The sequence below is a fragment of the Diceros bicornis genome, chromosome 29 (assembly GCF_020826845.1).
Source record: "Diceros bicornis minor isolate mBicDic1 chromosome 29, mDicBic1.mat.cur, whole genome shotgun sequence".
NCBI classification, from domain to species: domain Eukaryota; kingdom Metazoa; phylum Chordata; class Mammalia; order Perissodactyla; family Rhinocerotidae; genus Diceros; species Diceros bicornis.
In genome coordinates this window covers 9,048,828-9,062,877 of record NC_080768.1, presented here as the reverse complement: position 1 = coordinate 9,062,877, position 14,050 = coordinate 9,048,828, and the positions used below count along the sequence as shown (strand labels likewise).

General features: G+C 38.0%; 1 protein-coding gene across 1 annotated transcript; it reads left to right on the top strand.

The window, feature by feature from the left end:
* The first annotated feature begins 929 nt into the window (after positions 1 to 929).
* On the top strand, positions 930 to 12,153 carry SPATA4 (spermatogenesis associated 4). The gene is made up of 6 exons (XM_058525388.1): positions 930 to 1,147; positions 1,966 to 2,095; positions 2,452 to 2,570; positions 2,681 to 2,901; positions 8,605 to 8,721; positions 11,895 to 12,153. Exons 1-6 carry the CDS (start codon positions 930 to 932, stop codon positions 11,999 to 12,001), a joined length of 912 nt encoding a protein of 303 aa, XP_058381371.1. The 3' UTR covers positions 12,002 to 12,153.
* Positions 12,154 to 14,050: the final 1,897 nt, after the last annotated feature.

Sequence of the window (14,050 nt, the reverse complement as noted above, 5' to 3'; positions counted from 1 at the left end):
TAACTGTATACAAACTCACATTGGTTTACTTTCTTAATAAACATGTATATGAATAAACATTCGACAAAATATTCTATAGCTCCACTATCAAGATCTATCCCATATTTTATCTTGCATAATAATGTGTATCTACATGCCACATTGTGATTTTTTTTTTTTTGCTGTAAAAGTTTTTAAAGGATTTTGGTAACTTTGTTGTGTACATATTTAATATATAATAGTCTATGTCTGCTCTGCAATCATTTTTTTTTCTCTGCATTGTTCACTGATAATCCCAAGTGACTAGATCAGTGCCTGGCACTTGGTAGGAACTCAATAGGTGTTTGTTGAATGAATGAATGAACCGTGCATACTGGGCATCTTTGTGAAGTGTGAAAATCTAACTTACAAATTGCTTGCAAATATTATGTCATTTTTATGAACACAATGTAATAATTAAGAAAATAGGTACATTAAATTTTGTAGACATTAAACATTTATTCATTTTAATTTTGAAGATTTTTTTCATTGGTGTTTTGGAGCAAAAACCCTATTGTTGTCCAATTTCCAAACAAAAACCGTCCTTGTCCTCTGCAGTCTCCTTACACTCTTCTCCAAAAGCTCGACAGAAAATAGGTCCTCAGCTGGGCAGAAACCACAATATTTAAAATACGAACTTCTAAAGGGATTGTGGGGGGACCTCTAAACTGTTCACCAGTGAGGCCCGCTGAAACCGAGATTGCAAGTTCCTCCCAAGGCTTAAGCTCCCCAGACTGCGCCCACGCCCAATGGGGCCAGGATGCGCGACCCCTAACCCACAGTGTTGGGGTACCCTCGAGGCCCCGGGCGCCCGCGCCGAGGCCCCGCCCCACGAGGCTCCGCCCCACGAGGCCCCGCCCCCACGCGGCCCCGCCCCGCGCCGATGCTGCCATGGAAACGCAGAAAGCGACATGGCTGCCGCCTGCAGGGGAGGGCGGTTTGTGACACAGCCGGCGGCAGCCGTCCCCAAGTCACTGTCACCTTCGCCGCAGCCAGCAACTCCCATCCGAGGGAGGCCTAAGAAGTGTCTGGTCTACCCGCATCCCCCGAAGAGCTCGCGCCTGTCTCGGTCCGTCCTGCGCTGGCTCCAGGGCCTGGACCTCAGCTTCTTCCCCAGGAACATCAACAGGTGCGGGAGCGAGCGGGCCGGGCCGCCCGGGCGGCCGCCTCCGGGGCCTCGGGGATCCCGCCGCCGCTCAGGGCCGCTCTCCCCGGATCGCCCACCCCCGCCCAGCTTAGGTTTCAGATCCAGACCCCCGCCCACCCACCACACACCCCAACTCACCTGGCCCTATTAGGGAGCGGGCCTGAAAAAAATACGATGAAACATTGCATTTGCTCATTCATTCGTTCATCCGTTCATTCCATTTTAGACTTAAGCTAATATAGAAAGCTTTGGTGACTACAAAAATACTAAAATAGTCAAGGCTCTTTTTTTAGGAACACTGGACATTAATACTAGTGGGCATCAGTTTACCCTCCGTTAGAGATGGCATGTAGTTTGAGGGTTATCAGGGGTTGAAAAAAGTTGCTGTTTAACTGCAGCCGCCCTGAACGTCACTGGCAGTTAATATTTGCTCTGGGAATGGAAACTAAATTCTGTAAAAGTGAAGATGATGAGTTTTTTGTTTACTAATTTCGTTATTCCTTAATAAAGACGCGCCTGAAAATTTCAGTGTGCATAGGAATCATCTGGGGATCTTGTTAAATGCAGACTCAACACAAATTAATAGTTTGGGTTCATAAAAAGAACACCAAAGCCTTTGGTGGTATCTAATCTTGCCCATTCCATAGTAGGTTCTCGTCAGAGCAATGATCCAACAAAACTCTAATTTTATGTTACTTGCTGTCAGTATGGACTATTAGATTGGTGTTAATTAACTGTAAAATAATACAAACTGCATAAGTAACTACATTTTATTTCATTTCCTTATTGCTATGGATCAGGGATTTTTCAAATGGCTTCCTGATAGCAGAAATATTCACAATATATTACCCCCAGGACCTTAAATTGTCATCCTTTGAAAACGGAACTTCTTTAAAAGTCAAGTTGGATAACTGGGCACAGGTGGAAAAGGTAAATCAGCAATCACTGATACTTCCGACTGTTAAGAAGTTTATGTTTTAAAAGGTGTCTGTATACGGGACTGTGGGCGGGGATACAGTGCTGCTGCGCTGGCAGCTGGTTTCCTTGCATCGAAAAGGTTACGAAAGTTTATATCATGAATCACCTGTGAAACTAAGCATACTCATTTCAAATTGCAATGGGCTACAATGGTTGGTTTTCTTGCTGAATAATAATATCTTTTAATATTTAACACAAACATCAAAAATTTATTTGAGAGATAAGAGGGGGATTAAAGTGAATTCATAGTAACTGGAGATTTTTATAGAACTTCTTATGATGAAAATATTTTCTTTCTACTGTTAAAGTTCCTGGCCAAAAAAAAATTTAAATTACCTAAAGAACTAATCCATGGAACAATTCATTGTAAAGCTGGAGTACCCGAAATACTGATACAAGAGATTTACACCTTGTTAACACATCGAGAGTGAGTCATTTGGAATTTTCTAGTAATACAATTTAACATGAAACTTTTGATAATATAAATCTTATTACTAAAATGTGGCTTATCAACAGTATTTTATTTTTTATTTCCAGAATTAAAAGTATTCAGGATGACCCCGTGAATTTCACAGACTATAGTTACCAGATGCGTTTGCCCCTGGTTCCCAGGTCTACAGCATCAAAGTCTATTAAAGATAACATTAGGTTATCAGAATTAATAAGTAATCCCAACATGCTCAGCAATGAACTTAAAGTAGAGTTCCTCTTCCTTTTACAAATGTTGCAAAGAAAATTAAGCAGAAAATTGAATCCAGGTAAGTTTTCCTTGGAAATAGTCAACTGAATTCTTCCAAGCTTAATGAGGCTATTCTTGAGCACAGCTGAAAGGGGGCCTGCCACTGTCCCATTTCTGCTTTCTTCTGTCACTCGTTTAAAGGGAAAATACTTCTCATATGCTAGCAATGGAATGAATTATTATTATTGGAGTGGTTTATGTTATAATTCATTCTTTTTGATGAAAGCATAGGTTAACATAGTGTATAGACACTTTTTAGAAAAATGTTAGCGAATCTGTTCACATAAAATGTTGTGGGAAATAAGTTCACATATCAACTCAAGTTACTAAAGAGGATGGGCATGTTTAAGGGTTCATCAGGGTATAAGCACGTTGGGAAAAGCCTGGATCACCATGATTCACTCAAGATGTTCTCTAGAGTATGGTCAGTGTCATCCTTTCCATAGTAGCCTTGTTGGTATTTAGATGGTAAGGCAGATTGAGGCAACCTGTGGAAGATTTCCAAAAGTATGACTGAAATAATTCTCAAAGTATCCAAAGCGTCTGCCATCAGAATCCCAGCAAACAGCAAACACAGTAAGTGAACTTTCTCTTTTTTGCTTTTCTGACACTTATTTAGGACACCACTCGTGTCTTGGAATCTTGTCTCACTTGGATTCAGACACTTGGAGAACTCACCATTGCTGGGGTACCCAAAGCATTCACGAATGAGGCAGATGGAGGTCATTAGGATCTCTCTCTCTCTCTTTTGATGCCAATTTTCTGAAGAAAAGAGCCATTTTTCTCTGTGGTCTCTGGAAGGAGAGGAGAGCAGCTATTTTCACTCCCTCCCCAAATTGCAAGGTAGATATTCCAGTTGTTGTCCTGCTTTTACTCTGTCCATTCTTCCATCTTCTGTCACTTTTTGTTTCTCTTCATTGATTTGTTCTCATTTCTGGTTCTACTCATGAATTCGTGAGTAGAGAAAGAATTCAGGTTATTAATCCTGCCATAGAATTTTACATTTAATCTTGTATCTTATATTTATATATATTTTTATATTTATAACTTTATAATTAAATATTTGTATGTCTTTAAACATTAAAATTTTGCTGTGAAATTTATTATGCATGCATATAATGTATATGTACAATTTAAAGAAGACTAATAAAAATGAATAAACACTTGTGTATCCTTTGTAGTTTAAGAAATGGAATATTACCCATACCTTTCCATTCTCCTGTGTCTACGCTCTGACTGCATTCTCCACGCTTCCTTCCAAGAGTAACCATGATCCTACTACCTGTTTATAATTTCCTTGATTTTAAAGAATAGTTTATGCATACTATTTACATTATTCTAATTTCATTTATATATATATGTCTTAACTTTAATTCAGTTGATTTTATCAAACTTTGTAGTAAGCAGAATGGCGCCCACGTTGTTCATGCCCTGATCCCTGGAACCTGTGAATATGTTACATTACACGGCAAAAGAGACTTTCCAGGTGTAATTAAAGTTGCAGACCTTAAAGTAGGGAGTTTATGCTGGATTATTCAGGTCGGTCCGCTCTAATCACATGAGCACTTTAAAGCAGAGATTTTTCTGCAAGTGGAATCAGAGAGAGGCAGCAGAAGGAGAAGTAAAAGAGATTTGAAGTGTGAGAGAGCCTCAACCTGCCCTAGCTGCAGGGGCCACGCGGAAAGCACGAGAAGGTACCCGGTGCAGCCTTCAGGAGCAAACAACAACCCTCCCTCCGCTGACAGCCAGCAAGGAAACAGGGACTTCAGTCCTACAAATGCAAGGAGACAAATTCTGCCAACAATCTGAATGTGCCTGGAAGAGGCTTCATCCCCAGAGCTTCCAGAAAGGAATGCAGCCCTGCTAACACCTTGATTTCGGCCTGTGAGACGCTAAATAGAAGACCCAGACTTCTGTACTGGAAGATAAAAATGGCTGTTTTTAAGTCACTAAATTAATGGTAATTTGTTATGGCAGAAATGAAAAATGAATACAAATTTCATAGTTGATACTATTTGCATCATGAGGTTATAAATATATTCTCCTATATTTAAATTTACTAAAATTTAGCCTTTCACTTTCAATTTTTTTCAGCTTTATTGTGAGATAATTGACAAATAGAAATTGTATATCTTTAAGGTGTACAACTTGATGTTTTGATATAAATATACATTGTGAAATGATCACCACAATCAAGCATATCCATCCTCTCATATAGTTACCATTTTCTTTCTTTCTTTCCTCGTGTGGTGAGAACGCTCAAGATCTACCCTCTTAGCAAATTTCAAATTTACAATACACTATTGTTAACTATAGTCACATGCTGTACATTAGACCTTCAGAAGGTACTCATCTTATATAACTGAAATGTTGTATCCTTTGACCTCCATCTCCACATGTCCCCCTCCACCCTATCTCTAGTAATCACCATTGTACCTTCTGCTTCTATGAGTCTATTTTAGATTCCACATAGAAGTGAGACCATGCAGTATTTGTCTTTTTGTGTCTGGCTTATTTCACTTAGCATGATGTTCTCCAGTTTCAGCCATGTTGTCACAAATGGTAGCACTTCCTTCTTTTTTAAGGCAGATTAATATTCCATACACATATATACACACCACATTTTCTTTATGCATTCATCCACTTTTGGATATTTAGGTTGTTTCCTTGGCTATTGTGAATAATGGTGCAATGAACATGGGAGTGCAGATATCTCTTTGAGATACTGATTTTGTATCCTTTGGATATATACCCAGCAGTGGAGTAGCTGGATCACATGGTAGTTCTATTTTTAATTTTTTGAGGAACCTCCACACTGTTTTTCATAGTGGCTGCACCAATTTACATTCCCACCAACAGTGCACAAGGGTTCCCTTTTCTCCACATCCTCACCAACCCTTTTTGTCTTTTGTCTTTTTGATAACAGCCATTCTAACAGGTGTGTGATGATATCTCATTGTGGTTTTTATTTGCATTTCCCTGATTAGTGATGTTGAGCACCTTTCATATACCTGTGGCCATTTTTATGGCTTCTTTTGAGAAATGTCTATTCAGGTCCTTTGCTCTATTTTAATCAGGTTATTTGTTTTGTCTGCTATTGAGTTATATGAGTTCCTTATATATTTTGAATATTAACCCCTTGTACACAGTAAATTATAAAATACTGATAAAAGAAATTGAAGAAGACACAAACAAATAGAAACACACTCCATGTTCATGGAATAGAAGAATTAATATTGTTAAAATGTCCGTACTACCCAAAGTGATCTACAGATTCAATGAAATCTCTCAAAATTCCAATGGCAGTCTTTATAGAAAAAGAAAAATCAATCTTAAATTCATATGGGACCTCAAAAGACCCTGAATAGTCAAAGCAATCCCAAGAAAGAAGAACAAAGCTGGAGGCATCAAACTTCCTGATTTCAAAATATACTACAAAGCTATAGTAATTAAAACAGCATGTACTGGCATAAAAACATATAGACCAACGGAACACAATAGCAAGCCCAGAAATAAATCTACACATTTACAGTCAACTGATCTTCAACAAGGGAGCTGAGAAGACACAACAGGGAAAGAATATCTCTTCAGTAAACGGTGTTGAGAAAAGTGGATATCCACATGCAGAAGTACAAAAGTGGAACCTTATCTCACACTGTAAACAAAAATCAACCCCAAATGGATTAAAGACAAACATAAGACCTGAAACCTGAAACTAGAAGAAAACATAGGGAAAAACCTTCTTGACAATGGTATTAGCAATGATTTTTTGGATAAGACATCAAAAGCACAGGCAACAAAAGCAAAAATAGACAAGTGGGATTGCATCAAACTAAAAAGCTTCCGCACAGCAAAGGAAACAATCAAGAGAGTGAAAAGGGAACCTATAGAACGGGAGAAAATATTTGCAAAGCACATATCTGCTAAGAGGTTAGCCTTTCACTTTTAAGGTGACCAATTGGTCTGCAATTGAAATGAGAACCAATTGTCTAGGCACCATTTTTTTGAACAGTCTGTTCTTTTCCCACTGGTTTGTAACACTCTCATGTTTCAAATATTTTGAGTTTCTCTGTAAACATGGGTCTGTTTCTGAGCTTTAGCCAACCTTGTCTGCATGTGTGCCACTTCTACACCCATGCTGTCTTACCTACTGTTGCTTTATAATAAGCGTCGATACTTGGTAAAGCGAATCCTGCAATTTGTTCTTCTATGAAGTACCCTGTTGCCTGGACCATTGTCATGTCATTGACTGTGACTTCTATTGTTATGAATTCAGTAATACTGCCAATTGTTATATATGCATTCATATCTCTCATATTACAGTATTTAGTGCTTTTGATTCGTTCTCTTTTTCTGTTTCTTGTTTTTCTCTCACCTATCTTTTCTTCTTTTGGACTGAATTTTTTTCCCAAAGACTTTTTACCTCCTACTAATATGGAAAATTTCAAATTTTAACTCTTTTTAGTGCTACCCTAGAAATTTTAACATGCATTTTTATTTTAGTCTGAAATTAATATGTTTACTCTCTTCCTCAAACTATAAGGACATTAGAAACTATGCCACTGATCACTCCCTGCCAGACCCCTACCCCACTTTAGTTCTTTTGCTGTCCAGCATTTTAGTTTCATCAAGTTATTTTTTAACACCACAAATCAGATATCATTATTTTTTATACCTAATGTTTGCTTACATTTAATCTATCTCACTATTACTTCTACTCGTTGGTTCTAGTTGGAATTTCTAGAACAAAAAACAACTCTTCTATTTAATCTTCTGTTTAAAAGTCCATCTTGGTGCAAAGCTAACTGGTATCTCTGTTGTCTTCTTTTGAACACAATTCCTCTTTAGCCATGCGGTCACCTCAACCCTTCAGATTCTCGAATAGTATTCTGTTATCACTGGTGTTGATTTTTGAGAATGCTGATTTTAAGCAAAGTAATTAATTGTGATAATTATAGTTCTGGGAATGTTACTGACCAGAGCTGTATTTAGCATTAACAGGACATGGCTGATGAGTAGAAATTACCTTACACACTTCTTCCAGCCTTAATGCAGGGTCAGCTGCAGAGGAGTAAGTGATCTTTAGAAGTACAGGGAAATTGATGCCCAAGTGTGGCAGTTTATACAATTAGTTTAATAAGAAATATGGGAAACAGAAATAATTTTAAGTCACTATTATTATAGTATAAAAATGTTCACAAAATGAAACAGATACTATGTGATTATACTTATATGAAATATAAAAATAGGTAAAACCTGTAATGATAGAAGTCACAATAGTGTTTTCTTTTTAGGGTACTGTATGGGAGAGACAGGAGGGGGAGTTTGGGGTGCTAGCAATATATTATTTCTTGATCTGGGTGATGGTACCGCAGGTGTATTCACTCCAAAAATTTATCAAGCTGTAAACATATTATTTCTTCACTTTTCTGTATACACAGAATAAAAACTTACAAAAAGTGAATTGAGTAAAAACATACCAAAAAACTAATAGAAATATAAAGATATTGCTTTAAAGTAAGTTTTTAAGGCAATTATTTTGTGCATCAAAGATGTGAGCAATGTGGCGAGAGGGTTATTAACCTATGTATTCACACCACTCTTAGGAATATGATAAAATAGGTGTCTAAATAATTTGCTTAATTTTTAAATTATGATGTCTTATATTGACAATGGCCATAGTGAATTTTTAAGAAAGAATTTTGGGGTTTATATTTTATAGAGTGGTTTGAGGTCAAACCAACTGTGGGAGAATTTACTCTTGATCATCTTCCTGCCAAAGCCTACGGGTACAAACGTAACTCAGTGATAGCAAGGGAAAGAGTTGCTCCTGTTTTAGGTAAGGTTTTTTTTTTTTAATTTTTAACTTTTTATCTGTTAAAATGGATTTGTTGGTTTTACTTTGTTCATTTAAAATTTTAAAAATAGCTAAAATGTTGGTCTAGGCATTCAGTCTAAAACCGTGTGGGAGGTTGGTATGTTGTTGTGGGTTTTTTTTTTTTTTTTTTTTTTTTGCTGAGGAAGATTCACCCTGAGCTAACATCTGTGCCAATCTTCCTCTATTTTGTATGTGGGATGCTGCCACAGCATGGCCACTGATAAGTAGTGTAGGTCCGTGCCCTGGAACCAAACCAGAGCTGCCAAAGCAAAGCATGCTGAACTTAACCCTAGGCCACGGGGCTGGCCCCTGTTGTTGTGCTTTTTGATAGGTGGAGGGACATGTGGTCTGCTAAGTACCAGTCACATCAGGGGAGGGTCCCAAACCAGGGTGCCCCACCTGCTACTATAGGAGCCATTTCAGTTCTGATTTGTCCTCAAATAGGTGAGTCTGAAACAGGTGAAGCCTGTTGGCAGAGCTCAAAACTCAATTCTCTAGCAGTTCAATGACAACTCAGTCCTAAGGCAGATAGAGATACACGCATATCTGGCCTTCCCGATCAGCTGTATTACAAGAAGCCACTTGTTTAAATCCTGTTAATTCGGAAAGCATTTATACCATAGCAAACTATAGCCCACGGGCCAAGGTCAGTCGGCCACCTATTTTTGTATAGCCTACAAGTTAAAAATGGCTTTTACATTTTTTAAACAGTTGAAAAAATATATCAAAAGAAAAATATTTCCTGACACTTGAAAATTATATGAAATTCAGATTTCCATGTTCATAAATAAAGTTGTATTGGAACATAGCCACGCCTGTCCCTTGGATGCCTTGTCTGCAGCTGCTTCTGCACTATGACAGCTGGCCTGAGGAGTTGCCAAAGGCTGTAAGGCCCACAAAGGAGGGTTCCAGATTTAGCCAATAAAAATACAGAGTAATACAACCAATAATTTCTGGGACATATGGAGTACATAGTTTCACTAAAAATTATTCATTGTTTATTTGAAATTCAAATGTAACTGAGTGTCCCATATTTTACCTGACAACCCTACCACGAAGCCTAAAATATTTACTCTCAGGCCCTGATGGAAAATATTTGTGGACCTGTGCTACAGAGCATGTTTCCTAAAGTGTTAAGATGGATTTCATGGGGGGAAAAGGTCTCTGTTTTCATCAGGTCTGGGAAAGCAATGTGAACAGATTCCTCTTTTAAATTTATCACTTCTCAGAGCCTTTAATGTGCTAATATGCATTGTAAATATTAAAGAGGAGAGGTTCAGAAGGAAGTGTTTTCTAAATTCTATGTGCTCTCACATCACTTTATTTAGTTTTGTTTTGCTAATGGCCTGGTAGAACTACCATTGCTCAGAGCACACTTTTTAGTATCTAGACATTAGGCCATTCCCTCAAAACCCTTTTAACTCATCATGCCTGAGCCATCGTACTCAGCATGACAGAACCCAACAGAAGTGAATAACAATGCTTCTATGGAAAAAAAGTGTATCCATAGTTTCCCCTTCAGATTCTGGAAACATGCCCTCCCCTTCAACCTGCCTCAACCTTCTTCCCTCAGGAATATCCGCAGTGAGTGTGCTGGTAGGAGGCTGCAGAAGCCAGGGCAGCAGGCAGAGGCAGGGAGGGGGGGATTGTGGTGGACGAGAGGCATGGGGAGGAGATGGTACATGAGTTCTTTTTGTGCACTTGCTTGCCTCTTTCCCCCTGTGGCTAATTGGGCCTGACTGGGGACAGAAAAGGACATGACCCTTTGCTTTGGGACCTGCAATGAAAATGTAGAAGCAGTCATTTGTCACAGCAGGGCTTCCTTCCTGTGTGACAAACAGATGCAAAGTGCCATATATAAAAAATGATGCCTACTGATATTTGAATTGCTAAAGAGTATTCCTCATTTCTATCATCTTTTCAGAAAATTTTCAAGGTTCATATATGAGTTTTTAGAAAAACCGTATGCTATCATTATTTCAGATCAGGACTCCAAGTAGAATGGATTCTTGCTTTTACAATTTTAATAATGTATGAACTGCTATAAATAACTCCTCCCCCATTTTATTCTCTCAATGCTCTCTGTTATGAATCTCTTTCTCTTTAACTGTCTTTTCTTCTCCTTTTCAAAATGGCTGATGGGCTCATGGGAGTCTTCACTGGACAGGGCAGATCAGGATGGAAGGGACATGTTTTTATCTTTTTACTTCTCTCAATCCTGTCCCAGATCAGTGGATTCTCTTAATCTAGGCATAATGGAAGTTAATGAATGATGTTGATCTGACTTTGCTGATTATATGGATGAGAGCTGTTTTGCTAAGCTGTAAATTATTTTTTTCCAAATTTGTTAAAGGGATTCCATTTCAGTTGCTTCTGATAAAAGAGAGTGATTAGTTCAGGTCGGCTAACATTATTTGCAAGTTAACGGAAGGAGGAGAGGCAGAACACTAGACTGTGGGAAATTAACCCTGTTTTACCAGCTAAGATTGCACATCATGGCACTGAAATCACAGGCTGTTCCTCTGAAAAGCTTCTAATGGTCAAATAGGGTGATGGAAATTAACTGTAAGATAGGGTGTTACCTTTGTTTTTTTCTTTTTTTTTAACACAACTTCCTCTATTTGTTTACCTAAATCTAGCGTCTAGCCAAATAATGGGCCAAGGGAACATAAATTTCTCATTTTCTTTTGGCCCCTCACTTTAGACCTGAGTGACCTAGAGTCTGGTGGCCAGTCTGGATGCCTCAGGGCAATCGGAATTCCAGAAAGTGAATTATGAATTATGTAAATTTGCCGAATCTGAGCACGGCTAACATCGTGGCCCTGCTGCCTCAGCTGCTTTCTGAAGCAACATCTAAAAATAGTCGAGTCGTATTCGGTATCAGATGCACCAAATAAGCCCAGGATATTTTTAGGCACTGCTGATGACTTCTGGAGGGCGCTGACACTCAGACTTTATTTATGACTACTATGATGCATGCCTCAAATATTCTGTTTCCCAGGCATTAAAATTAACCTGTGCTCAGCCTGTTGCTGATCATTCTGCATATGTCTGCTATATTAGAAACACTGATGGTTATGTAAATATTTAATAACCACAAATTGATTTTAATTTTGTTTCTTTATATATTCCAGCAAATACAGGTACTCGCGGCAGTGCACTTAAAGAAATTCATGTGAAGCAAGCTGGAAAACATTCTTGTGAATCTGCTCTGAAACCTATCAGCAACATGGAAAAGTAACCTTGAAAAGCACCTGTTAATGGCTTTGAAGAAGGGTGCCCCCATCCCTTGCCATCCTAAAGGGATATAAGCACCTAGTCTGGGATATATTTCAATAAGTTAATTAAACTGGTGTCTTATCCATAATTGGGCTGAAGAACATATTTTTTCAATTCAATTCAACAACGATTTATTCAACTCCTGTGCCAGGTACTGCTGAAAATACAAAATCAAATTAATTAGCATAGAATGAGCAAAAATAATTTTAAAGATACAGCTAAACATAATTCACCAGGACAGGTAAGAGTTCTTCCTCATAAATTCTGTAGGAATAGTGAATCTACTTTGTGATGTGTTTTCCTCATTAGAAATGAAAAGAGCTACCACTTGGCCTGATATTATATGTTTAAACATCATGTGCATTAAAAAAAAATTTATTCTGAATGATTATTATTATACATTGGTGCATAGAAAATCTTGCCCACCTCCATAAATAGACTGATTTAAACATTTTTAAAATATAGGTGTCTTTCCTGTTGATACCAAGTTTTGGAGAAGGAAAATCATGCTTCACGTGGAATTTGTTTGTGGTGTTTAGCAATCCATTTAGTTCAATTTAAAAATTCCTACTGGTTGCTGCCATGCCCCGTATTTTTATTGAAGGGAAAGAAAAGACTGATTATCTTTCACATATTCTTGGTAATTTTATGTTCATATTCGGAAAATTTTCTTCAACCAGAACTATTCATGTTTTTATGCCATCTCATTATCATTTGACTTCCAAGATGAATATTACTCATGCTGAATCCCATGATATGCATGTCAATTTCTACTAAACTCTATCAATTTTTCTGCATTTTTGAACGCTTCGACAGTTTTATTAGAATTTCTACCTCCAGAGACTTCCTAGTTTAATTTTATATTTTGGGATAGATAGTGTTTACTAAAAGAAATTAAAGAGAGCCCTGGTGACATAGATGACTTCTTGGGAATGTATTTAGAATCTAGTTTCATCTGAGGTAAAGGATACAGTTCAAAGGCATATCTTAACCAGCCATGGATGTATTACCTGTTGCCTTGCATTCTAATGACAAATCTCAAGTAGAAAATTATGAGAATCATTTTTAACCTATAAAATACAGTTCCTTAGGAAAGGGTTGTATAAACAAGTCTTCTGAAGCTCAGCTGGGGAAAAGATCCAGAGGAAAGGATGGGATTTGGGTAAACAGGCAAATAATAAGTTTCCTTATTCTCCTGACTGATCAAGTTCCTGAAAAAGCTAATCACTCCTGGCCTGACTACGGTAAGTTCCCAGGACTCCTGTGGGACCTGTAGAGAGTTGTGGAAAATAGGAACTAGTCTGGAAGCTTCATTCCACAGTGAATAAGTAAATGAAGGTAGCAGGTGTGGTCCAGGTAGGTAACTTCAAGAGCTTGTGGAGGTTGAGTTGTGTCAGCAGAAGCCAACACTACAGGCAAATCTTGGGAAGGCCACTGACTTCACAAAGGATTGCTAACAGAAGGAGGGAATGAGCTTTTGTAGGAGCTACAGCAGCCCCTATAGGAACAGAACCTTTTCAATCAACTGGCAGAATGCTCATCACGGGAATGGAAGCCTCTGTGATATGCTTTTTGTATTAATTAGTAAGCCCTTTTTCCCTTTTATACTAATTCTAGGGGATTTTTTTGGTAGTCAGTGTTTCTTACAGGCAGAGAATCATCCTCCTGAATAGTCCAATGAAACCATTTTTCTAGGTTTCCGAGTAGGGTAATAACCCAGATGGACAGCTCCACCCTTCATGCCTCTGATGACTCTGACGCAGCATTTATGGCGAAACAGCTTTCTCTCAATGATGGTTTCAGAGACAAGACTGACACTCATTTTAGCAGTTAACAATGTCATATTCGGCTTTAACTGCAGTATTTATTAAAATTTAGGGGACCTGAAATATGTACATACATACATAAAACCTAGATAACTACATGCCATATAATATAGCACAGTTACATGGTATTTAAATTCAGCATGAAAGTACTTTTTTCAATTATTTAGGTACAAATGTTTCAAAGA